This window comes from Barbus barbus (genome assembly GCF_936440315.1).
Source record: "Barbus barbus genome assembly, chromosome: 3".
Taxonomy (NCBI): domain Eukaryota; kingdom Metazoa; phylum Chordata; class Actinopteri; order Cypriniformes; family Cyprinidae; genus Barbus; species Barbus barbus.
The window spans coordinates 43,120,963-43,145,551 of record NC_136731.1 but is presented as its reverse complement, the minus strand read 5'-3'; the positions used below and the strand labels follow the sequence as shown (position 1 = coordinate 43,145,551).

The window sequence follows — 24,589 nt, the reverse complement described above, 5'->3', positions numbered from 1 at the left end:
AGAAACGAACCTTTGTGCAAGTACAACAAAACTCAAGCCAAACATGCATGAAAATGCCTTATACAGTTTTATTGAAAATTGTTATATATTTTTTTATTTTCACATTATGAAGTATATGAGATGTAACCACTATATGACAGGTATGGTCATTATCCATCTGTCCCATAACCAATCCTAAACAACAGTAAGTGTGAAACGCATTAAGAAGCGTATCTACTGGAGTCGCTCCTGTTCTAGCCACACCATGGCGCTCTGCTGGCTCAGGATTGTGCTGCGTATGACGGCCAGAAGCTCATCCGTGCTGCTCCACACGTTTGGCTCCACCGTGCTGAACATCACAGGAAGAGTCTCCAGCTGTAGCTCCTCCATCTGACAGGTCTCCATCAGGTCCTCCTCTCGGTGGCCCGATAACAGCTTCCTGAAACACACAGCGGATTAATGTTTGCGTGATATCAAGACCTCAATGTCGGATTGATGTTGTGAGTGCAATGTCAAGAGACAGAAAGATACAGATCCACACCTGAACTTGCGTCCCTTCTTGTCTTTGGGTTTGATGTAGATAATGATGGGATAGATGCTCTGCTTTAGGAGATTCTCCACATGATTCAAGCCCAGCTGAAGCAGACAGTGCTTGTCCTGAACACAGAGACACAAACACAAAGTTTTGACACAGCTGTGACTCTCAGTGTGTGTGTGTGTGTGTGTTAATGTTTACCTGGTTAATAACCTCTTGAATACTCTGTAGTTTGATTCCCAGTGGTTGATCTGTAGAGTCTATGAGGAACACACTCTTGTCCTGACGCACACAACTTTCCACTGGCTCTGCACACAATAATAATAACAGGGGAAACAATCCATAAAATGGATAATAAATTACTGAAATTATGAACTAGAAGTTATCAAGATTTTTAACACAAAAAATTTAATGACATGTTAAAAACAAACTATTTTCAAATAAACAAAGTAAATCCCAGCCGTAAATGCAGTAGCAGTGTTATTTTAGTATAATTGATTTATTATTATTTAGAATTTTTATATATTATTCGTTTCCTTTTAAATTAAGTTTAAGATTATCCATTTTCATTTGTTTTGTTTTTTTTTTTCATTTTTGATAATAGTATTAAATTTTGAATCAGTTTTTTATATTTCCATTTTTTCTTTTGTAACTTTATTTTTATAAGTAGTAATAAAAGTAGTAATTTCCATGAGTGTTTGTGCCTTGTTTAGTATTTTTTATATATATTTTAGTGGTAGTACTGTAGCATTTAGTACATTTTTGTATCTTCGTTTAAATTTTAGTTCAAGTTTTGCTATTTATTTTATGCTTGTTTTGTCATCCTTAGTAATTTTAGTAGGTTATTTAAGCATATACTGATTAACGTGCTAATTTTGACACCACTTATTTATTTATATATATATATATATATATAAGTGGTGTCAAAATTAGCACGTTAACACAGACGAATAATTTTTTCTTTTTAATGCGTTAAAAATATTTAGCGCAATTAATGCTCACTCAAACTGCTAAACAATTGCGTTTATTCAGACGCAGAACGTCTTTACAAGCACATTAAATGGGACAGTTTTCAGACGTGAACTCCAACTTCACCTCTGCGCCAGAAGCGAATCAAACGAGCACGGAAACGTTACCGGAGCCGAGGAGCTTCAGTATATCTGTCCTGTCAGCTGTCACTGTGCTCGTAGAGCATGCTCCTCAAGTGCGCCGGCGCGCGTTGTATTAGGCTATCTTAAAGCGCTGTATCATACTCAAACCCAAATGAAACTACGAGTATGCAATGTCGTAGATATGTCATCAGTTAAGTCATGAAATTACAAAAGAAGGCTATTAAAGCTGCCTTAAAACTGTGCATGCAAGTGTTTCTTATTTATGAGTCACATTCAAAGCATGCAAGTGTTTATTATTTATGAGTCACATTCAAAGCAGTGTCAGATCTGCATCAAATTCAGCAGTGACAGTTTTTAAAGTAGCAGACAAAATAACCTAATAACCAGCTGCTGTGATGTCTGTTAATCAAAGAACAAAATTAAAACGAGGAAATCAATAACTTCTTCATTTATTTAATTTAGAATTTAGTATTTGATAACTTTATTAATATATATTTTCTATATTTTTAGAAAGTTATATTTAGGCTATATTTTCTTGCTGAGGGGCACAGGTATATGACATTTATTATAATGGGGTTATGTGAAGATGCTGTCAATTAAGTTGAAATCTGGGGAAAATATAAATATAAAGCATATAAATACTTTTTATTGTTTCTATATTGTATTGTATATTTTCAGTGAATATATTTAGTTTATTTCAAGGGACAGGCAGCATGGTTGTGGTTGTAGTTAGGATCTGCCGCTGTACCTGGATGGCAGGTGTTGAAGTCCAGACCAGATTCTGCCGGCTGCAGCAGCCGCTCGATGATCCCGCGGGACAGAATAGACGGGGAGAAGACCACTGGCCGTTTGCTGAAGACCCCAACCTTCTGAACCAGACTGAACGGGATCAGCTGCTCCTCATGCCCTATAAACACCCACACGTTCAGAACTCACAATGTTCGCTCTGATTGGTTAAATGTTAGAGTGGGCGGGGCTTACGGTTACTGAGTGTGTAGAGCACCGCACTAGAGGAGCCAATCTCGCGATAGTTCGCCGCGACTGCTTTAATGAGCCGAACGCGCTCAGAGGTTTTCTTACAGAACTACAGACAGACAAAAAACAATCAGTCAGTGTCTGTGAGAGAGACAGACACAGACAGACAGACGGAAAGACCGTCACCTTCCTCCTGCACTGATTCTGTTCCAGCGCCATCGTACGAAGTCTCACCAACAGCAGCTGCTGAGCCCTGAAGAGAAAACACAAGTCTGACATGTTTGATATGACATCAGATGTTTGATATGACATCAGAAAAGCCTTTGTGTGATTAATATATATATATATATATATATATATATATATATATATATATATATATATATATATATATATAAACAATTTTATGGGAGTAAAAAACATAGGACAGCAAAATAGCAACAATTTTTCAAAAACACCAGATTATATGAGTCCATCCCACCCTAAACCACCAATTATGTGCCTTTTCATAGATTTTTAGTCACTACAGCTAAAGGGATGCTATTTAAACACTTGATAATATTTCAGTGATCATGTATTGTATGCATTATGTACCTGTTGTAGTTGGGCACGGCTCCGGCCTGCAGCGGCGCCCCTGTGTGTTTGTCCACACGAACACAGCGCCACTGATATTTACCATTGTAACGCGTGTCTGTGACGTGCAGCACGTCGTCACAGCAAACCCTGAGACACGGCGGGTCGCCATGGTGACAGAGGTCAAGGTTCACGCGCACGTAGAAAGAGTCGGCGCCAGTGAAAGACGGAGACGAGAGTTCAGTGAGTAAACGAGAATAACCTGAGAAGAGAGAGGAAAAGAAAATGTGGTAACACTTTAGAATACTGTTTCTTACTTACTGCATAACTAATAAGGAATTAATGAAGAACTAACAGGTAATGATTCATTAACACTTAACTCACTACTGTTAACCACTAACTAAGATCTGTTAACTAATCAGTATGTAATACAATTTTATGATTGTGTTAAGTAACAGTTAGCTAATCAATAACTGATGTATTCTGCCATCATTCCTCCTGAAGAACTACTATTAATTATCTACTAGTTAAGGTTCAAGAAAAATAACTACTACTGAACATTTATACGCAAATAATCACTATAATAATCAGGTTGTGGCCCACAAATCAAGTACTTGAGTAAAAGTATAGATACCCCAATAAAATATTACTCCAGTAAAATTAAAAGTAGGCCTATTAATTTTCAAAATTACTTGAGTAAAAGGACAGCATCTTTGTTACAGTCCACTACTACTATTATTAGCCTATAATGGAAATGAAATATGCGTGTTTGCTGCACACCCAAAAGGACTCATTACTATAATTGTACATAATGAGGGGTGAGAACCAGAAGGGCGTAAGAGACATATATATACTGTATATATCAAAAGAAAGCTCTTGATGAGCACTGTCTACTGACAAAAGTATACTGTCATCCATGAGTGTACAAATGTTTATTATAAACGATTGTACATTTTTGTTTTGGTCCTCTTGTAAAGTTGGTGAAATGTCACGCCGTTCTCGTTCTCACCCCTGTATCTTAAATAATTGCATTGTGTGCATGTTCTGGAGGAAATCTGCTTCGGAAAGGAACCCCAACTCCACAGTCTTGCCATAACTATCCAACTCAAAGGTTTTACTATATTTAAACTTTAGAATAGGTCTACTACTGTTTCAGGTTCAAAATTAGTCCTGCAGAATCATTTGATAATTCTTTATTAATTACTAATGGGTTACCTGTATTTTCACTTTCCCTCAGTCCTTGCCTTACATACAGGTACTGTATTAATGGTAATGTGGTATATGCTGAGGAGGCACACATACAGTACTGTATATAATATATAAAAACTAAGGTAAGTTATCGCATGGCACTGGAGAGGTGGTGGGGTTCCTATCGGAAGATGATTTCTTACAAAACACACTCACAAAACAATTCACTACACAGGGAAAACCTCTATAAAATGTATTGCATTTATTAATATTGCATTTTCATACTACTACTACTGCTGCTGCTAATAACATTTCTATGAAAGGGTCACAACTCAATTTAATTGTGTATGACTGTTCATTAGTAGTTACTTCATATTTATATTTCTTGAACCTTAACTAGTAGATTAATAATAATTAATAATAATTCTTCAGGAGGTGTGACCGAATACATCAGTTATTGATTAGCTAACTGTTACTTAACACAATCATAAAATTGTATTACATACTGATTAGTTAACAGATCTTAGTTAGTAGTTAAGAGTAGTGATTAAGCGTGAATGAATAATTACCTGTTAGTTCTTCATTAATTCCTTATTAGTTATGTAGTAAGTAAGAAACAGTGTTACCGAAAATGCAATGTCAAAACATTCACAATCTCATGATATTTATCTGAACATGATCAATTTCAAATTCTCCATGTATGCACACAGAAATACTGATGGAGCACATGTCTGTCTCTCACCGTCGGGATTGCGTGTGTGTTTGAGCGCGTTCGGTTCGGTCCACCACTGCAGTGAGAAATGAGCCACTTCAGCCGTACACTGACTGAGACGAACACGACCCTCGCCGAACAACACCTGATCCAACTGACAACAGAGCACATGATCTGAATGTGTTTCAGTGACAGAGGAACGTCTGACAGGAAACAGTTTTCAGTCTCTCTCACCTCCAGTAGTTCACTGCCCTCTCTCAGGCCGCAGATCTGCGCAGGTGAACCCGCTCTGACCGTCTGCACAAACACACCCGTCCGGTTTCCTCCAATGATAGTGACGTCCTCCGCCAGACTGACGCTTTTGGACGAGGAGGAGAGTGCCAGACACAATCTAAGAAACAAACGAGAGGAACATGAGACAAAACAAACATGATGAAGGACATTTTGATGCTGATGAAGGGCTCGTACCGCGGGGAGGATGATGAAGGTTTGATCGGGAGAGTCGGAGTCACGGTGATCACGTCAGGAGGAAAGAGCTGAGACGGCAGAGAGCTCCACGAACTCAACACACACGAGTCTGAGTCCTCTACAACACACACACACCATTACTAACAATCTAAATACAAACTGAACACAGACAGAATCTTCACAGGTCCCATGATTCAATTTGATTCTAAAGGTAAAGATCGGACATTTTTACAATACAATACAGGGGTCAGTTTGTCAAGACACCAACATTTCAGTTGCAATGATTCTCAAAAACCAACTTTCTTATTTTTTTTTTTTAATTGATACAATTTAATTCCGAAGTGTTTTTTTATTATAATGAAATTAATAATTTTATTTCTAAAGCACATTTAAAGTCAGCTGACACTGACCAAAGTGCTAGACAATAGATACATGATAAAAAACATCACCAGATCAATAGATATTAAAATACAAAACACACAAAAATAGAATTTAGTAAAGAGCAAAAAATTTGTATCTTTTTATCAACATTACTGCCATTTCATGTCTCACAATTCTGACTTATTTTGTCTGAATTGTGATATAAAAACTCTGAATTGTGAGAAAATCAGAATTCTGACTTTTGATCTGAGCTTACATCTTGAGAAAAAAAAGGTCAGAATTGTGAGATAAAAAGTTGCAATTACAAAATGTGGTTAAAAATGAATCAATCGTGCAGTTCTTTAGAATCAATTCAGAATTGTTGAGCAAAGAATGGTGACACATAAGAGAATAGTTTTTTTCTCCCACCTGTAACAGACAGACAGGTTGGGAGTAAGATGCACAAACAGACAGATATAGAGCTGGTTCACACACCTGTATACGGCTCATTCTCGTCGCTCCCCCTAGAGTTCAGATCAAACCTGCAAACACACACAGACAGTGAGACGCCAGTGAATCAGGCGTTGACCTTCACTAGTTTAGTAATGTCTGTAAACTAAAGCTTGAGCTGTAGATTAACGTATTTAACAGTTTACAATGTTTGATTTGTCTTACTCTATGTTTGCTCTGCGGTTGATGGAGTTCATACAGGGAGGAAAGGGAAATGTGGAGAGTCTGTTGATATCCTTCTCAGCGTTACACTCCTGCACAATCACAAAACACACAGTGAGATTCAAACACAGGACAAGATCATCACTGAATCATCGAGTGAAATGATATATTATTTACCGGCGTGAGCAGATTCTCGTCTGAATTAGAACCGCAGGAGTCTGTGATACAAACACACAACAGCATTAAAACCAACATCAACATGCTTTACACAATACAGACTGTTTCAAAGCTGCTTCACAGTATAAAATAACATGTTGTACAGTTTTTCAATTATGAAACAGTCTCAGCGGTGTTATCCAATTCAAATCCAGATCAAATTCTGTTCTCATTCGTGTAAATTAAATCCATACTATTACTATTCACACAGTAACACTCACCTTCAGACTGTTCACAGATCTGAGCTTGAGAGGTTGACTGTAAAAACACAATAACAGCATGAGGGAACAACACACACATGTGCACTCATAACACAACAGTGTTTGTGTGTGTGAACTCTGACCTTCAGCTGAGCTCTGAGTGGACCGGGACTCAAATCAACGGAACAACACGGGCCGAAACACTGATCCTCACTGAACAACGACAGGTGAGACTACAGAAACACAAACATACACACGTATAGTATAGTATAGTATAGTATTGTATAATGTAGTATAATATGGTAATGGTATAGTACAGTGTAGTGCATTAAAGTACAATACAGTGAAGTGCAGTGTAGTACTGTACCATATAGTACAGTAGAGTATAATGTAATGAGTATTATGTAGTATATTACAGTATGGGGCAGTGTAGTGCAGTACAGTATGATGTAGTATTGTACCACATAGTACAGTACTGTGTCATATAGTACAGTGTAGTATAGTGTAGTATTGCATAGTACAGTGCAGTGTAGTATAGAGTGGGTATAGTTCAGTATTGAATAGTACATTATGGTACAGTAAAGCATATTTTACAATATTATTCAACAGAGTATAGAATGGTGCAGTTCAGTATAGTATAGTTTGATATGGTGCAATACAGTACACTATGAATTATAGTCTATACTTTAATATATGTGTAGTATATAGTATAGTATAGTATATGGTGGGAGATTAGTAGTGGTTTTTTAGACACCACCCCAACTGAAAAACACAAGCATGCCATGTGTAGTGATGCAGACGTACGCAGTGCATGCAGGTGTTGTTCTGCTCCCTCCGCTCTCGGTTTCTCTCCGTCTCTCTCTGCAGCTGCTCCAGGCTGTTCTGCAGCTCTGCAATACGTTTGCGCAGACGGTTCTTGTCCAGGAGGCAGTCAGTGAACTCCAGCTGCAGACTGTCGCGACTGCGCAGCGCCTTAAACAATCAAACAAACACACACACACACACAAGTTTTTAAGTGCATGTTTGTGTATATGTGTGTGTATGTGCGAGTGAGTGTTTGGTACCTGGTCTCTCTCTCTCTCCAGCTCCATGATCTGGTTGAAGTAGGACACACTTCTGCTCTGCTCCGTCTCCCAGTCCAGCTGCAGAGTCCTGAGACGCAGCTGCAGCTGCTCACACTGAGACGCCAACTACTCAAACATATTATATATGTATGCGTGTATGTACATATACAGGTGTTTTTTCACTATATTAATGAGGACATTTTTGACTAGCTACACCAGTATAGTCAAACCATCACCATGACATTTAAACCACATGGAATTCTTACTGTATTTAAGAGTTTAGTAAAATTATATTACATATTCATTAAAAAAAATATTGAGTAAAATCAATCCATTTACCTCTATTTAAAGCTAGCGCAAGACATTCCTGAAAAATTTAACTTCATGACACTATATTATCTTCTTTAGAGCTGCTTTATTGAAATTGGAATTATTGAAGTGAATTAACTGATTGCTGAACACTGATGCCGTTTTTCCTGTGTATTACTTTAAAGCTGCTTGAAGCATCTGTGTTGTATAAGGCACTATAGAAATAAACTGTAATTTTGTAATGAATGTTAATTAGTTACATTTCCAACTGCACTTTATTTACATGTTAAATCCACCTTTACAGAGCATACAAAACAAAGGCTGATTTCAGAATGGCGTAGCCTACTCATACTATCTGTTTCATATTTGGCAGAAAATGAGTACTATGCTAGTATGTGATTCCACATTGACCGTTTCTCAATACCAAGTTCGCAGAGTCTGGACTTCCGTCCTTTCGAGTTTGGACTTGCCAAGTTCAACTCGGAAGAACGAACTCTCGAGGACGGGAGGACGAACTGAATTCTGGGTTATGGCCCGTATCAAGTCCGCACAAGTCACCTCTCGATGCATCCTCGGTAAAAGGGGCGGATCAAGAACACATCCGGGGATTTGAACTGGACTTGGCTAGATGTGAACTTTGAATTGGAACAGTACTTGGGCAGCGACTGATGACGTTTCACAAGAACACAAGTACAGACAAGTACGCATATTGAGAAACGGCCATTGAGCCTATAAACACCACAGACACGCAGAGGTCCGCTCTTACTTTCTCTCTCTGAGTCTCAGAGCTCTCCAGCTCCCCCTGCAGTCGGGCGATGGTGCTGCTCAGCTCCTGCCGCTGCTCCGACGCCTCCCGCCGGTCCTGCTTCAGGATGTCCAACAGAGCCTAAAACACACAATACATCAGACGACCGACACACACTCCTGTAAGTGTCAGCAGGGTCCCTCACATGACTCTGACCTGATTTCCAGAGTTAAGCTCTCTGTTTCTCACGGCGAGCGGTGGTGTCTCCTCCGGTCCTGCGGGGGTGCCATCACACACCCCAATGCTCGAGTGATGAGACAACGAGGGCCCGGAGCCGCCATGAACTTGTTTCTCCACCTCCTGTAATCTCTTCCTGAGATGCTCCACCTGTCAGTGGTATCATCGCATGGACACACTCACTTTGAGCCTGACATGAACTGTGTGTATCTGGAGTGTGAAATACTGATTAATGTTGACTACCTCTGTGAGCAGTTCTCTCTCGCGCGCTGTAGCTCTGCGTTGTTCCTCTAACGCTCGTGAGTATTTCACAGCCTGTTCCAGATGTCTCTCCTTCAGTAAACCCAACTCACGACTGCCAGACTCCCAGTCCTGCCTCAACCTGACACATAAACACATAAACACACGCATAGAAAATATAATATATATATATTTCTGTCATGACAACTCTCGGAGGGATTGGTACTGTACATGAAAACGTTAAAAGTGCCATAGGTGATTGTCTTCAGAAACATTTTTTGTTGTCCTGGTTGAAATTCTCTTCACATCCTGATAGCAATCATTAAGTTAAGTGGTCTAAATGTATTTATCTGTATTTATTAGGGGTGGCACGGTACACAGATGTCATGGAACATATTATGGAACATATACGCTCGCTTTGAACTGGAATCATGGCAGAATATCTGGTGATGTCCACTTTGCAGGGCACAATGACTTCGAACAGAATAACCGTCAGACGTGATAAGATATACATATGAAAAGTCTCTGGTATTCTGCTCTTTGAGCGTATGTGCGTTCAGGAGCAGGGGCGTGGCTTTGGACGGCAATTGCAGGGAGGGTGGGACGTTCACTTTCAGTGCTATCAGGCTAAACTTAGCATTTTCCGAAATCTCCTATTGCACCTTTAATGTATTTGGTCTTGGCGGAATAGATCTGCTACGCTACTGCTGCTGCAGGAGAGTAAGTACCGAGAATTGCTACTGCCAAAACATCCACAAAATGCTGCTGTGAGCATGTAAGAAATACTGCTGCTGCACATATAACATATATATATATATATATATCCCCCATACCATATATTATCACACCGTAGCAGATATATACAGGTGGAGCTGGGGAAGGTGGAAGGTTTCTTAAGTGCGCTGCTAGTGCTACAGCAAACGCCAAGTGTTGAGCAGCGAGCTTATTGGCTACCAATACAGGAGAGAACCAATCAGCTGTGACATGATAATGATGTCTTTATGTCATATTGAGATAGATCTATTGGACAGCACCATCTAGAATTTCATGCCAGAACTTTGTATACAGTGCCCTCCATAAGTATTGGAACAGTAAAGACAAAATTGCTCTGTTGGCTGTGGAGTCAAGACATTTGCAAATATGATTAAAAGATCAATATGAGACAAAACTACAGAATGTCACATTTTATTATTAGCCGTTTCAACACGTTTTACCAAATAAAAGAACAACACTTTTAGAGTTCATCCCACTCATTGATGTGAGCATAAGTATTGGGATAGTTGAACATAAGGCAGATATAAAAGATTAAAAGCTATTATTTAGTTGCAGATCCCTTGCACACAATCACAGCAGTGAGTCTGTGACCCATAGACATCACCAGACTCTTGGTCTCATCCTTTGAAATACTTTTGCAGCCAATCCCAATTGTTGCTTGTTTTGGGGAGTTTCTGCATTTACTCTCCTCTCCAGCTGGTGAAATTCATGTTCAATCGGATTTAAATCTGGAGATTGACTTGGGCAATCTAAGACTTTCCATTTCTTTGCTCTTATAAATTCCTTGACTGAACTGGCAGGGTGTTTTGGGTCATTGTCCTGATGCAATATGAAGCACTCCCCTATGAATCTGGTGCCATTTTCTTGAATATTGGTAGGCAAGATGGTTTTGTACCCTTCCAAATTCATTCTGCTTCTGTCATCCTACATTAAGTCATCAGTAAAGATGAGAGGGCCTGTTCCAGAGACAGCCATGCATGCCCATGCCATGACACCACCTCCACCATGCTTTACAGATGAGGCTGTATGCTTGGGATCATTGCAGTTCCCTTTTTTTCTCCACATTTTTGCTTTGCCATCACTTTGATAAAGGTTCATCTTTGTCTCATTGGTCCATAAACACAGTTCCAAAACTCTTCTGGCTCACCTTTGTGCTTTTTTGCCAACTCTAATCTTGTCTTTCTATTTTTGGTGCTGGTCAGAGGTTTGCATCTTGCTGTGTAGCATCTGTAATTCTGTGTCAAAGTCTCCTGAGGACAGTAGATTGTCAGAGCATCACCCCAGCTTTCTGGAAGTTGTTGGTGATTTTACAGACACATCTTTTAGGGTTCATTTTCACAGCTTTTATGATTTGTCTGTCATCAACTACTGTTGTTTTCTCAGCCGATCAGGTCGTTGTTGGTTGCTGGTGTCGCTGGTGGTTTCCAAACTCTTGATTTCTCCATGCCCTTTGTTTTTGCTAGAGCTCTAATTGACTTCCTCTTTTCTTTGAGCATCCAAATTGCTTGCTTTTCTCTCAAAGTCAGCTCCCTCGTCTTCATCCTGGTTTGTGTGTGTCATCCTCGAATGCAAGATTCAGAATACAGAAGTAATGGATATAACTGATCCGACACATTCCCTGCTTTTAATATCTGAAGAATTAATACAACAGGACACAGCTGATCACTTAGAAAGACCTGTGAGGCAACTGCTCCAATACTTATGCTCACATCACATAGAGGGATGAATCTCTAAAAGTGCTGAACTTCTTAGCTGGTAAAACATCTATGTGTTGAGTCACCCAATAATAAAATTAGTAGTAGTAGTTTTGTCTCATATTAATCGTTTAATCATATTTGTATACGTCTTGACTCCACAGCCAACGGCGCAATTTTGTCTTTACTGTTCAATACTTTTGGAGGGCACTGTATATGAACAAAACCTGAAGAAAATTCAACAAATCACTATTTACCAGTGATTTGTTGTGTTTTTTGTCATTGTCAATTGCAACAAAATGTAAGCATTAATTAATATGCTGTGAAATGTGAACCACATTTATTTTTTCATGTTACATGAAAAACTGTGAGATATATCTTAAAATGACAAACCTCTTTTGAAAATTATTTACAAGTTAAAACAAAATAAAGATGACAATTATACTTTTAATTTTATATTAACATACTGATTTCATGCCAATACATATTATATGATTAAAATGACTAAATGTAATGGATTAGAACAGTAAATGTTGTATCTATCTATCTATACAGATAGATAGAGATTAGTCTTTAGTATCACTGTACTATATACATATACCGTATATATATATATATATATATTGTGGCGAGCCACCAGGGAGTGGATTATCGTCGCCCTGGAAACGCTGCTCTCACAATCACCGCCAAGCACCAACACATGAGGTTAATGAGCAGCACACCTGCCGCTCATCACGGCCACCCTTTAAAGCAGGGAGAGAAGACACACTGGTTGTGAGTTGGATTGAGACTCCATGAGAGATAGAACTAATGTGTGTTTTCTCTCCCCTAACAGTGACAGACTGAGACCCAGACGAGCTTCACTTCACACAGACGCCTTGCTGCAAAAGCCACACTGCGCTATCACCGCACAACGTCATGTCTTCACTGCACTTTAACATTTGTGTGAATAAATCACCCTCCGGGGTTAATTCAGCTACAACTATGTCTGTGCTCTCATTCACCCCGCTTCTATCTATCTATCTGTCTATCTGTCTATCTGTCTGTGTGTATATGTACTATGTATAGACCAGTGTTTAGTACTTCCTTATTTAGACATTGATTTTATTTTTCTATTTTCCTTTATTTAATTTAAAGTTTTAGTAATTTTTTTTTATTGTCTATGTAGTTTTTATTTTAGTATATCAAGTTTTGATTAAGTGAAAATAAGAAATGTTTAAAAGGGTAAATGCACTTTAAATTGAAGAAATTGGATGTGTTTTCTTCACCTCTCCAGTTGTATGCGGTCCTGTCGCAGCTCCTGCGCTTTGCGTTCAGCTCGGCTGCGCTCGTCCTCGGCCACGCGACAGCGCTGAGACAGACGCCGCTCACACACACGGCTGCAGTGCAACTGCTCTCGCAGCTTACGAACCTCCAGCAGCAGAAACTGAGTCAGACCCTCAGGACCCTCCTCATCTACACACAAAACATCAACAAACAGCTAGAACTGCTGCGTGCTGATTAATGTCTCTTCCTAGAGGAAGATTTGGGCTCTATATAGCAAAAAATTATTACTTTGAGTTAAATTCTCACTATTTGTCTTGTTTTCCAGTGCAAATATCTAAACATTCTTAAATAGTCAGACAAGAGGACTTAAGATATTAAGTCTTGTTTTCTGATAAATTTATCAAATTTAATAAATTAGAGTTTTGTTTAAAACAAGAAAAAGATGATAAAATAATTTATTCAATTTGTTTGTTTTAAAATAAAATCACTTAATTTTGATAAATTGTTTATATGCATAAATTCACATAATTTGATTTAAGCATAAACTTAATTTTGAAAAAAAGTTGTTTTAGCATAAACCCACTTAATTTGAATGAATTTGTTCTTTTGTTATGCATAAATTTAAATAATTTTCATAAAGTTGTTCTTTTTTTAGCATAAATCCACATAATTGTGTTTTTAGTTTTTAGTATAAACACCTAATTCTGAAAAATGTGTTCTTGTCTGACGCATACAGTCCACATAATTTTGATAAATCTGTTTCATTATGCATATACTTACATATCTTTGATAAAATTGTTCTTGCTTTAAGTAAAAATCACTTAATTTTATAAAAATGTCTTTGGTTTCAGCATAAACTCACTTAACTTGAATCTGTTCATTTATCATGCTGTCATACCTCTGAAGTACAGGTCCTTTTCAAAAAATTAGCATATTGTGATAAAGTTCATTATTTTCTGTAATGTACTGATAAACATTAGACTTTCATATATTTTAGATTCATTACAACACAACTGAAGTAGTTCAAGCCTTTTATTGTTTTAATATTGATGATTTTGGCATACAGCTCATGAAAACCCAAAATTCCTATCTCAAAAAATTAGCATATCATGAAAAGGTTCTCTAAACGAGCTATTAACCTAATCATCTGAATCAACTAATTAACTCTAAACACCTGCAAAAGATTCCTGAGGCTTTTAAAAACTCCCAGCCTGGTTCATTACTCAAAACCGCAATCATGGGTAAGACTGCCGACCTGACTGCTGTCCAGAAGGCCATCATTGACACCCTCAAGCAAGAGGGTAAGACACAGAAAGAAATTTCTGAACGAATAGGCTGTTCCCAGAGTGCTGTATCAAGGCACCTCAGTGGGAAGTCTGTGGGAAGGAAAAAGTGTGGCAGAAAACGCAGCACAACGAGAAGAGGTGACCGGACCCTGAGGAAGATTGTGGAGAAGGACCGATTCCAGACCTTGGGGGACCTGCGGAAGCAGTGGACTGAGTCTGGAGTAGAAACATCCAGAGCCACCGTGTACAGGCGTGTGCAGGAAATGGGCTACAGGTGCCGCATTCCCCAGGTCAAGCCACTTTTGAACAGAGAAGCAGCACTGGACTGTTGCTCAGTGGTCCAAAGTACTTTTTTCGGGTGAAAGCAAATTTTGCATGTCATTCGGAAATCAAGGTGCCAGAGTCTGGAGGAAGACTGGGGAGAGGGAAATGCCAAAATGCCTGAAGTCCAGTGTCAAGTACCCACAGTCAGTGATGCTGGTGTTGGTCCACTGTGTTTTATCAAGGGCAGGGTCAATGCAGCTAGCTATCAGGAGATTTTGGAGCACTTCATGCTTCCATCTGCTGAAAAGCTTTATGGAGATGAAGATTTCATTTTTCAGCACGACCTGGCACCTGCTCACAGTGCCAAAACCACTGGTAAATGGTTTACTGACCATGGTATTACTGTGCTCAATTGGCCTGCCAACTCTCCTGACCTGAACCCCATAGAGAATCTGTGGGATATTGTGAAGAGAAAGTTGAGAGACGCAAGACCCAACACTCTGGATGAGCTTAAGGCCGCTATCGAAGCATCCTGGGCCTCCATAACACCTCAGCAGTGCCACAGGCTGATTGCCTCCATGCCACGCCGCATTGAAGCAGTCATTTCTGCAAAAGGATTCCCGACCAAGTATTGAGTGCATAACTGAACATAATTATTTGAAGGTTGACTTTCTTTGTATTAAAAACACTTTTCTTTTATTGGTCGGATGAAATATGCTAATTTTTTGAGATAGGAATTTTGGGTTTTCATGAGCTGTATGCCAAAATCATCAATATTAAAACAATAAAAGGCTTGAACTACTTCAGTTGTGTTGTAATGAATCTAAAATATATGAAAGTCTAATGTTTATCAGTACATTACAGAAAATAATGAACTTTATCACAATATGCTAATTTTTTGAAAAGGACCTGTATATAGCATGCACACAGTGCACAGTATGCAAATAATGCCTGGATGACATGTTAAAAATTCTAAATAATTAAAATTCCAAAAATAATATATTATATTCCGTTTCACATACTATTACTGTGTTCACTGAACCAGTATTCAGAAAGCAGTAAATTAGCATTCGCTCCATTTGATATAATAATGAGTGAGATGATGCAAGTTCAGAAACATACAAGAAATAGTATGAGTAGTATACTTGTGTAGGATTGTGAATTGAGTCATACTCACCCAGCATGATGGAGCAGCGCTGTGTCGGCTGTTGCCCGGTCAGCTGCGTGAACTGCTCCGGATGGTAAAACTCCAATGACTCCATGAAGGCCTGGAGACCACGCTCGCCACGCCCCCTCAGGATGTCCAATAAACGGCCTGAGCACAATAGCCAATCAAATCTCTGCACACTGATACAGGCACACACGGCCACCAATCACATTCCTCCACTGATTCTCTTTTAATGTGAACATTTGAATCCAGATTCAATTACTATCCACCATAAATAGTATGCTATGAGCAGTGTTGTGCAGTAACTAGTTACTAGTAACATAGTTACTGTAATATTACTTTTTGCAGTAACTAGTAGTGCCTCAACCCCGCTGATTTAAAATCCAACAATTAAATAATTGATTTATTTTCATCATTTTCAGGACTTGCACATGCATGTGGTGTCCCAGGGCAGCAGGCAAGCTTGGAATAAGGAAAAGCTTACATTCAAAATAGAAATATTGCATTATATTGATTTTGTCAGGAAAAAAAGATGATCTGAACGCTGTTGTGTATTACTTTACTCTGGCATTACATCCCTCTGATCAGCATGTGCTACATTATAGTACTATAATTCAACATCTTTTTGTAAAACTAAACAGTTTCTTACAAACTTATGTGATTTGATCAAATACATAACGAAATATAATCGTATATGGGTAACAGAGAAATTACAATTAGCTTCACGTGACAATTAATGATATTAATACACCACTTCTGCTTGAATGTCACTATCAATCATTGAGTGTTTATAATAACTTCTGACTGCGATCCAAAGTGGATTTTGGTCAAATGATGAGGCAGAAATATGTTGTTAGTAACATTCTAGAAGAACTTCTGTGGGGCGTGAAGAAAAATAATGTAACTAGTAAAACAAATTATAATTTTTTTTGAGTAACTAGCCCAACACTGGCTATGAGTACATCCTAAATCATTACAATGTAAAAGGGTTAAATATTACCCACAACCCTTTGCACTACACATGAGGAAAAGCTTATTTGGTTCCTTATTGACTTTTCCAGATACAAAAAAGTAAGGGAAATGAGGCTGAAGCTTTTCAAGGAACACACTTGAATGCAAACATTTGGCACAAAAGTGTCTGTAGTTTAATAACGCAATATTATGACATGGCAGAATTTCCCAATACAGCTGTACTTTCTTACTACAAGCTCTAAAAAATGTACTTTCCATTACCGATGGGAGACATTTGAATGATTCACACTTACAAAGAGCCCAGTAAACATGCTGACGACATCGGCTGGTCAAAACTGTTGAAATGCTATCAGAACTCAACCGAAACATGTCAAAAAGACACGTTTAATTTGGCACTTTAACCTCTTAACTGCCACCCCCCATTTTTTAAAATAGGCATGAACGTGCACCATCCAAACTTAAATTGTTGTAATTTATGAACGCATTGCATTTAAAAATAAAAATTTAAAATTAAAGCATTAAAAAGTTATAGAAGTTTAAATTTACTGTAATTTTGTTTTATTTTATATATAATAAATATTTTACATAACAGGTTTCACTCTAAAATTGCTAAAAAATTAAAGCCTTATGTCTAAATAGGTTATGTTCCAAATTTGAAGTTGATATTAAAAAATTGAGGTTCCTGTGAGATTTTATTTAGGGCATTATACCACAAAAAGTACATTTTTCTGATGCATTTTTCTGATACAAATGTCTAGATTTATCTGTCAGTATTACTGCTATCACAAAATCTGGAATCTTCAGACTCAGATCTTTCCAATGATATGCTTTTTGCCAAGATTATAAAACGTTTTGATTATAAAAGACCGTAATGCATTTTGTAATATGACACTCGACAACGCCTGCTAAGGGGGAGGAGACCGCCAAAAGATTGTAAAGTACCATTTCCATGGTAACACAATATCAGATTTCAAAATGGGTTCAGAGGATGAATCTTGAGCTTCTAAGCTTTCAATTCCTAAAAGATTTGACAGAGAAAAAGGACAACAAAAAAAAGAGCGCCAAGCGTCCCACAGGTGGGACTGTTTTAATAAAAGAGTCATCTATTAAATGGAATCTAAAATGTAAAAATTATTCACTTGAAATTGGTCGAAACAGTGTAAATGCAATAAGAACTCAACCCAAATATACAGAAATTTTACAAATAAATCGTGTGATCTATTAAATGCAATCTACAAATGCAAAACGATTCTCTTCTGGTTCTCGCATGAAACTGGTGCAAATGCAGTAAGACGTCCTGTACAGACTTTTACAAAGCAATGGAAATATCTTCATGAAAGAGTAAACCATCAAATAAAATAAAAAATCATTAAATATGAAATATATATATGAATGTAAAATGTGTGTTTTTCCATTCGTTTCTACTGCTTTTGTGTGTGTTTTGAGAGGATTTGGACACTTAGTACATTTATACACATTAAAACCAAACCGAAATTATAAAGCTGACCCAAAATTAAAGCCATATTAGACGCTGGTTCATTAAACTCACCATATTTTTTATAGTAAATTCACCATATTTATAGTATATCACAAAACAAACACTTGCAGTAGAAATGTTCTTTATCCATAACTCAAATTCTCATATTCAGTAGATTTTATTTATTAGACTTCATATTTCTTTATACATAAATCGACTTTTTGGGGGTCAGAATAGAATAATGTCATAATTCCTGTTTGGTCTTTGATAGTCAATAAAGAAAAAAACCTTGAAAAGTCAAAAATTACTCGGAATGTTTAACCTTGTATAAATTTATACTTTTGGTTTTTACTTTATGGATGTATGTATGTATTTATTTATGTATTTTTATTGTTTTTGTTGTTCTATACAACTTCATTTGTCAATGCAGTGTTTGGAAAGTGTTCATGTGTGGTGTTTTGTGTCTCACCGGCTCTGCTGATTCTCAGTGGATACTGAGTGGAGTTCAGCACCTCGTCTTCGTCCTGCTCGTCGATCACCTTGCATTGCCGCAGGTACGGCGTCAGCTTCGCTGGGTTTAAAATGCGGGTCAGTTTGTGTCGCACTCCTTCCACTCGCTCCCACAGCTCCTCGTACTTCTCCTCCTCTGACGGAGACATGAACGAACCCTCGTCTCCCAGCGGACATTCACCTGCGGGAAAACAGAAGACGTTTATGAGGTTCACGATCATAACACGAAGCAGTGCGGTGCTCAAGTTTGTGCCTGTTTTTGTGGTTGCTTTAGTTGGTACGTCAAAAAAGTTCAAAAGTCAAACAACATTTGGGTCATAAGACACCTACAAATCAACACAACAAATCAGATGGGTGTTATGATAAAGTTACTGTGCCTCATTCACGAAACAAACTTCTAATCATTTTGTACCAGTAATCTGGTGAACGAATCTGAGAAAGTTTTTCAAACAATCTTATTGTAAGGATTCAAGTGAATGCACAGATATTGGAGATTTGCAGCATCAGATCACAAGCGAAATAAGTCCCAACGGTGAAGGTAAAAAAAAGCATTTTTCATTGAAACTTTTAAATAAATCTAAATTATTGAAGTAAGTTTTGTAAGAAAATACTATTCCAGAAAAAATCTGTTTACTATGTGTTACTTGCTGTTTCTTTTTAATTGAGTGAGTGAAGACTGTTTCAACAGATATTTCTGTCTTTATTTCTTTCTTTCAGTGTGTTTTGGTGAACTGGTGGCTACTTTGTATATCGTACAATCTTATTAACTCAGTTTGTATGTTTTTGTATGATATCTATGCTCCGCTGATGGTTATATTCAGAGGTGAACTTTCATGCTTGCTTACTAAAAAAAAAAAAAAAATACAAATCACATAATAAAATAATCACACGAATTCACCACCTCTAAAAATAGTTATGTTTTCTCATGAGATTGGGGTGAATGCATGTGACAAAGGGGAGATATCACAGATCCACATGATCATAAACACAGATGTGAGACTGTAAATGTAATGCATGAAGAGCTGGGGAATGCTGATGGTACCATGCAGACCTCTCACTGAACTTGAGAGATAATCACAGACCGATACCGCTGCTGGAGGAAAACAAAACCTGCTTATACCTGCACACCAAATCGTTACCGCTCTGAGGTTTCTCGGGAGACTAGGCATATCAGTTACGATTCATTTAATCATCATCTTAGTCTAGATCCTTCTAAAATTCCTTCACATGAATACAACACACCCAAACAACTAAACTGGCATCATCCAGTGAGAGCGCAGAGCTATAAAAGCATTCTTGTAGAGATCTCTAACTTTTAACCTGTGGCAAACAGTTTGAGGCATTAAAAAGATCTTATTTGTGATTTGTGTAGAAGCACACAAATACACTGAATATACTGTTTCCAAACAAACTATGGTCTTCCTCTTGAGAGATGATGAAGATTAGAGGTGTGTGAGGGGTTTGTGTTCAGGTAAGGCAGGTCCAAACACATGCTGGAATCTAATGAATGTCTCATAGTGAAGGAATCCAGAGCTGGGAAGGACAACACTACTTTATTGTACACTAACACAAGCACACTAGACTACTGTACACTAACATTAACGCATACTACACACACGACAGGCTGCGTTACAAACAAGCAATACTAATACAGTAATACTGAAACAATGCTAACATAAAACTACGCTAATGCAAGGTTATAAATAAAACAAAAAAATAAGTACGTTGTACAAAAACAAGTACAAAAAAGTCTTTTTACATACAATTGTCACGTTTAATTCAGTGTAATGTGCTGTTTCTTTGTAATTAGGCTACTTGTGAAAATGACTACCAATTCTTGGAGTTTCAAATTAAAAAAAACTATAGAAACCATCACAGAAATTCCAATGGTTTCCATTAAAATACCATTATAAACTATTAGCTTTTTCCAGTAACACCATTACAAAATTCCTTTTTGTAGTGTGTTTTGGGCATTTCTCCAATAGGATTTAACATCCATCTCATACCAGTAGACACCATTATAGTTTCCATTAAAACCAATACAATTCCCATTAAAACATTAAATCCATTAGATTTTATATTGTGTTTTGGGCAGGGTTCTATAGCTTTTTCAGCAGGGACATCATTTTTTTTCATTATACACTAACTGATATAGGCTACAAACAAGCAATAGGCTTCGTTACGAAACACAACACAACACAAGAATAATGCAATCACCTGTGTGTCAAGGACACTGAAAAAACTAGTCAAGTTTTAAATATAAACGTGCTTTTTCCCCATAATATCACATAATGCCTTAGTATCACCGAATCAAACGATTGTTTAATTGATTGATTTTATTCTGTATATCCGGTTTGTCAAGCTGCTGATGAGGCTGAACAGATAAAGAACTGGAAGTTAAAGGTCTTACCGCTCATGATTCAGCTGAAGAACGAATGAGATGAGAGAAATGAACACAGCTGCACTTCAGACAGACACAACCCAGATGAGAAGATGCGAGGCGATCCCCCCTCTCTCTCTCTCTCTCTCTCAGGAGTCAAAGCTACATTGACATAATCGTTTACTTTCGCCTCCCTTTCTCCCTTGACACCAACACTATTTACATTTAAACTTCATGAATCGATTTAACGTAGGCCTAATTATTATAGAAAAAAATAACGCTCAGTCAGAGTTCGGAGAAATGTAGGGGAAAACATAAATACCCGAGTCACGCAATAAAATATGAAAGTCACGGTGAAAACGTCGTGTTGCAACGCTCGAGTTAATTTGTAACTAATATCCGGCGTGATTAGTCACATTCCGGGCGGGTCAGAGAGTTCAGTGACCTGTTAGTTCATGTCTGTGAGGATGAGGAGGATCCACTGGAGGGAGACACCAGACTGGACATGAAACACGGACTGACCAGACAGACACTCCTGCTTCAGATATCTATCTATCTATCTATCTATCTATCTATCTGTCTGTCTGTCTATCTATCTATATATCTGTCTGTCTGTCTATCTATCATTTTTGAATGTGCAGGTAGGCCTACTTTTTGAGAGAATTTATTTTACAAAAAAAATATTAATTTTGTAGAAGCTGATGTGATGTTAATGTGTTTCTCGTCGGATGGTGATAAATAGCAGTATTTTTTAATTGTATATTTGCGCATTGTTTTATTGATTACAGTTTTTCTCAATTGCTTTGGCACATTTTTCGAAACAGTCTTAACATTCTCTAAACTGTGAGTGCAAATGTCACAACTGTTTGCAGGAACTTCAAAACTTTATAGCATGTCTGCAAAATGTAGTTACTCACCCAAAACATTTAATTCATGCTTCAAAACCTAGTTATTGTGTCAATAATATGGCCAAGGCCACCAAAATCTAAAGTATTTTTGTCATTGTGTGAGCCACACTGGTCAAAATGTTTAGTTGTTTTTTCACCACAACAGTCAACCATGAAAATTAAGGGTTTAAACAAATCTCATATTTGTTGAGAAAAGTCAATAGTATGTAGAAGAAAAAAAAAAAAAAAAAAAGTCTATGAACATTTGTATTTGTACAGTGTTTATTTTTGTACTTCATGTGTATATACACAATACAAGTGTATTACTGTACATGTAAAGTAACTGACAAGAGTAACAAGATTTCACTTTACATTTCATATTTGTGTATTACCACAAATACACAAAAACAACAAATAACATTCATGGGGAAAAAAAACAAATTATACTTGGTGGACATCTTGTCGCTCACGTTGGTCAGGCCAAAGATTTTCATCAACATCACATCTGATGTTTTCCATTGCCACACACCGTGGAAAAAATCTCCTTGAATGCCGCACCCATCCCCTGCAATGGTCAGCTGTGATGTCCTCACATGCAGCATTCATGGCATCCAACAAAGACATCTGATTTTGTGGTCTATGATCATACACTTTCCACCTCCATGCTGAAAAAAACTATTCTATTGGATTTAGGAATGGAGAGTATGGTGGAAGGAATTCCACGGTTATCCTTTCATGTGCAGCAAACCAGTCCCCAACACTGTTGGTTCGGTGGAAGCTGACATTATCCCAGACAACAACATAATTAGGCAAATGTGGTCTAACTAAACCTCTTTCTTGTTCTGGAATCAGGTCTCTGTAAAGTGCATTTAGGAAGGCCAGGAGAAGTTGGGTATTATAGGGCCCAATGTGTGGAATATGTGTGCTCACACCGTTCTCTGAAATGGCAGCACACATTGTAATATTGGCCCCACGTTGGCCTGGTGTGTCAATTGTGGCTTGGTGTCCAATCACGTCTCCGGCCTTTGGACAGATTAAACCCAGCCTCGTCCACAAAAACAAGAATGTGGGTCGTTTCATGTACTTCTAACTCCATAATTCTCTATGAAGAAACACAGAAAAAAAAGTAACAGTAAATGTATTTTCTTATGGGTTTCTGAAACTTACAGTAAAGTAATACAGGCATCTTAGAAATACAGGAAAACTCACTAAGTGCACACCAATGGTTTACCTGGACATACTGGTACCGCAACGCCTTGACTCTTTCACTATTCCTCTCAAATGGCACCTTATAGAGCTGTTTCATAGTCATCTGATGTCTTTTTAAAACTCTGTCTATGGTGGAAATGCTGACAGAATTTATATTTGCAAAGACATTATTGTCATTTATGACTGCACTTTGGATCTCTCTTAGCCTGATGGAATTGTTGGCTATGACCATGTTGCAAATTTCTTGTTCTTGCAGTTGGTTAAATACTGCTGCTCTGCCACCAGCGCGAGGTTGTCGTGCAGTTCTATAGAATAAACAATTAGACTTGCATTTACCTTTACAATATTGTTGTTTATACTGTAAAAATACTTTACATACTGTAAAACAAAAAAATACATATTTACCGGTTTTCCCTACGAAAGGTTTGCACAATTGATGACACTGTGGACCTGTTTACATTAGGCTGCACTCTTCGACCAGCCTCTTCCATTGTAAAACCATGATTTATGACATGATCCACAAGTGTGGCTCTGATTTCATCAGAGACTCTGACTCTTCTATTTCCACCTCTTCCTCGATTATTTCTTCCTCTACCACCACCACGTATTCTTACACACCTTCCAATTGCTCTTCCACGAGCATGTTGCTGCAGTTCAGGGTTGTGAACGTCCTCCATTCTCAAAAAATTCTACAGCAGTGATTGTGCTGTGGGCAATCTACATATATATATATATACTCCCAAAGTTGATTGGTTAAATGGTTAAATGGTTGATTCATATTAAGAGGTAATTTGCAATTAGATTGCGAATGCAATTAGAGGTCATGTGCCAATTTAGCAGACATTACAAACAATGTCAATGTCAGATATATTTTAGAATATACATTCATGTATACTAATTATGATAATTGAATAGATCGTTTTGAATGTGATGGCTTACACAATAAAAAATATCTGAGAAGTTCTGAAGTGTTTGACAGTGTAAGTGAGAATCGAGTCATCAGTTTTGATCAACAAGCCATATGCAATTATTTGTTGTCCAAACTGCAGACAGTTGTATGTACTCTTTGCACACATGTGCCAAAGCATTTGCAATTTGCTCAAATCAATAAGAAATT

At 37.7% G+C, this 24,589-nt stretch overlaps 1 protein-coding gene across 1 annotated transcript; it reads right to left on the bottom strand.

The window, feature by feature from the left end:
* Positions 1-45: 45 nt before the first annotated feature.
* Positions 46-21,527, bottom strand: LOC306852168 (caspase recruitment domain-containing protein 11). Its single transcript, XM_079388838.1, has 24 exons — positions 21,407-21,527; positions 18,956-19,177; positions 16,047-16,184; positions 13,322-13,508; positions 9,589-9,727; positions 9,325-9,495; positions 9,130-9,249; positions 8,055-8,180; positions 7,795-7,962; positions 7,134-7,223; positions 7,012-7,048; positions 6,752-6,792; positions 6,578-6,666; positions 6,398-6,444; positions 5,543-5,660; positions 5,309-5,465; positions 5,105-5,228; positions 3,196-3,436; positions 2,788-2,854; positions 2,608-2,710; positions 2,375-2,533; positions 716-822; positions 521-636; positions 46-418 (listed from the first exon to the last, which is right to left on the bottom strand). Exons 1-24 carry the CDS (start codon positions 21,411-21,413, stop codon positions 214-216), a joined length of 2,979 nt encoding a protein of 992 aa, XP_079244964.1. The 5' UTR covers positions 21,414-21,527; the 3' UTR covers positions 46-213.
* Positions 21,528-24,589: the final 3,062 nt, after the last annotated feature.

Bases quoted from the DNA above. Each gene is read 5' to 3' on its own strand.
- LOC306852168 (XM_079388838.1), bottom strand. The intron at 5,661-6,397 runs GTGTGTGAACCA...TGTGTGTTGTAG, and splicing joins CGAGAATGAGCCGTATACAG to AGGACTCAGACTCGTGTGTG. The intron at 5,466-5,542 runs GTACGAGCCCTT...TTTGTTTCTTAG, and splicing joins CCTTCATCATCCTCCCCGCG to ATTGTGTCTGGCACTCTCCT.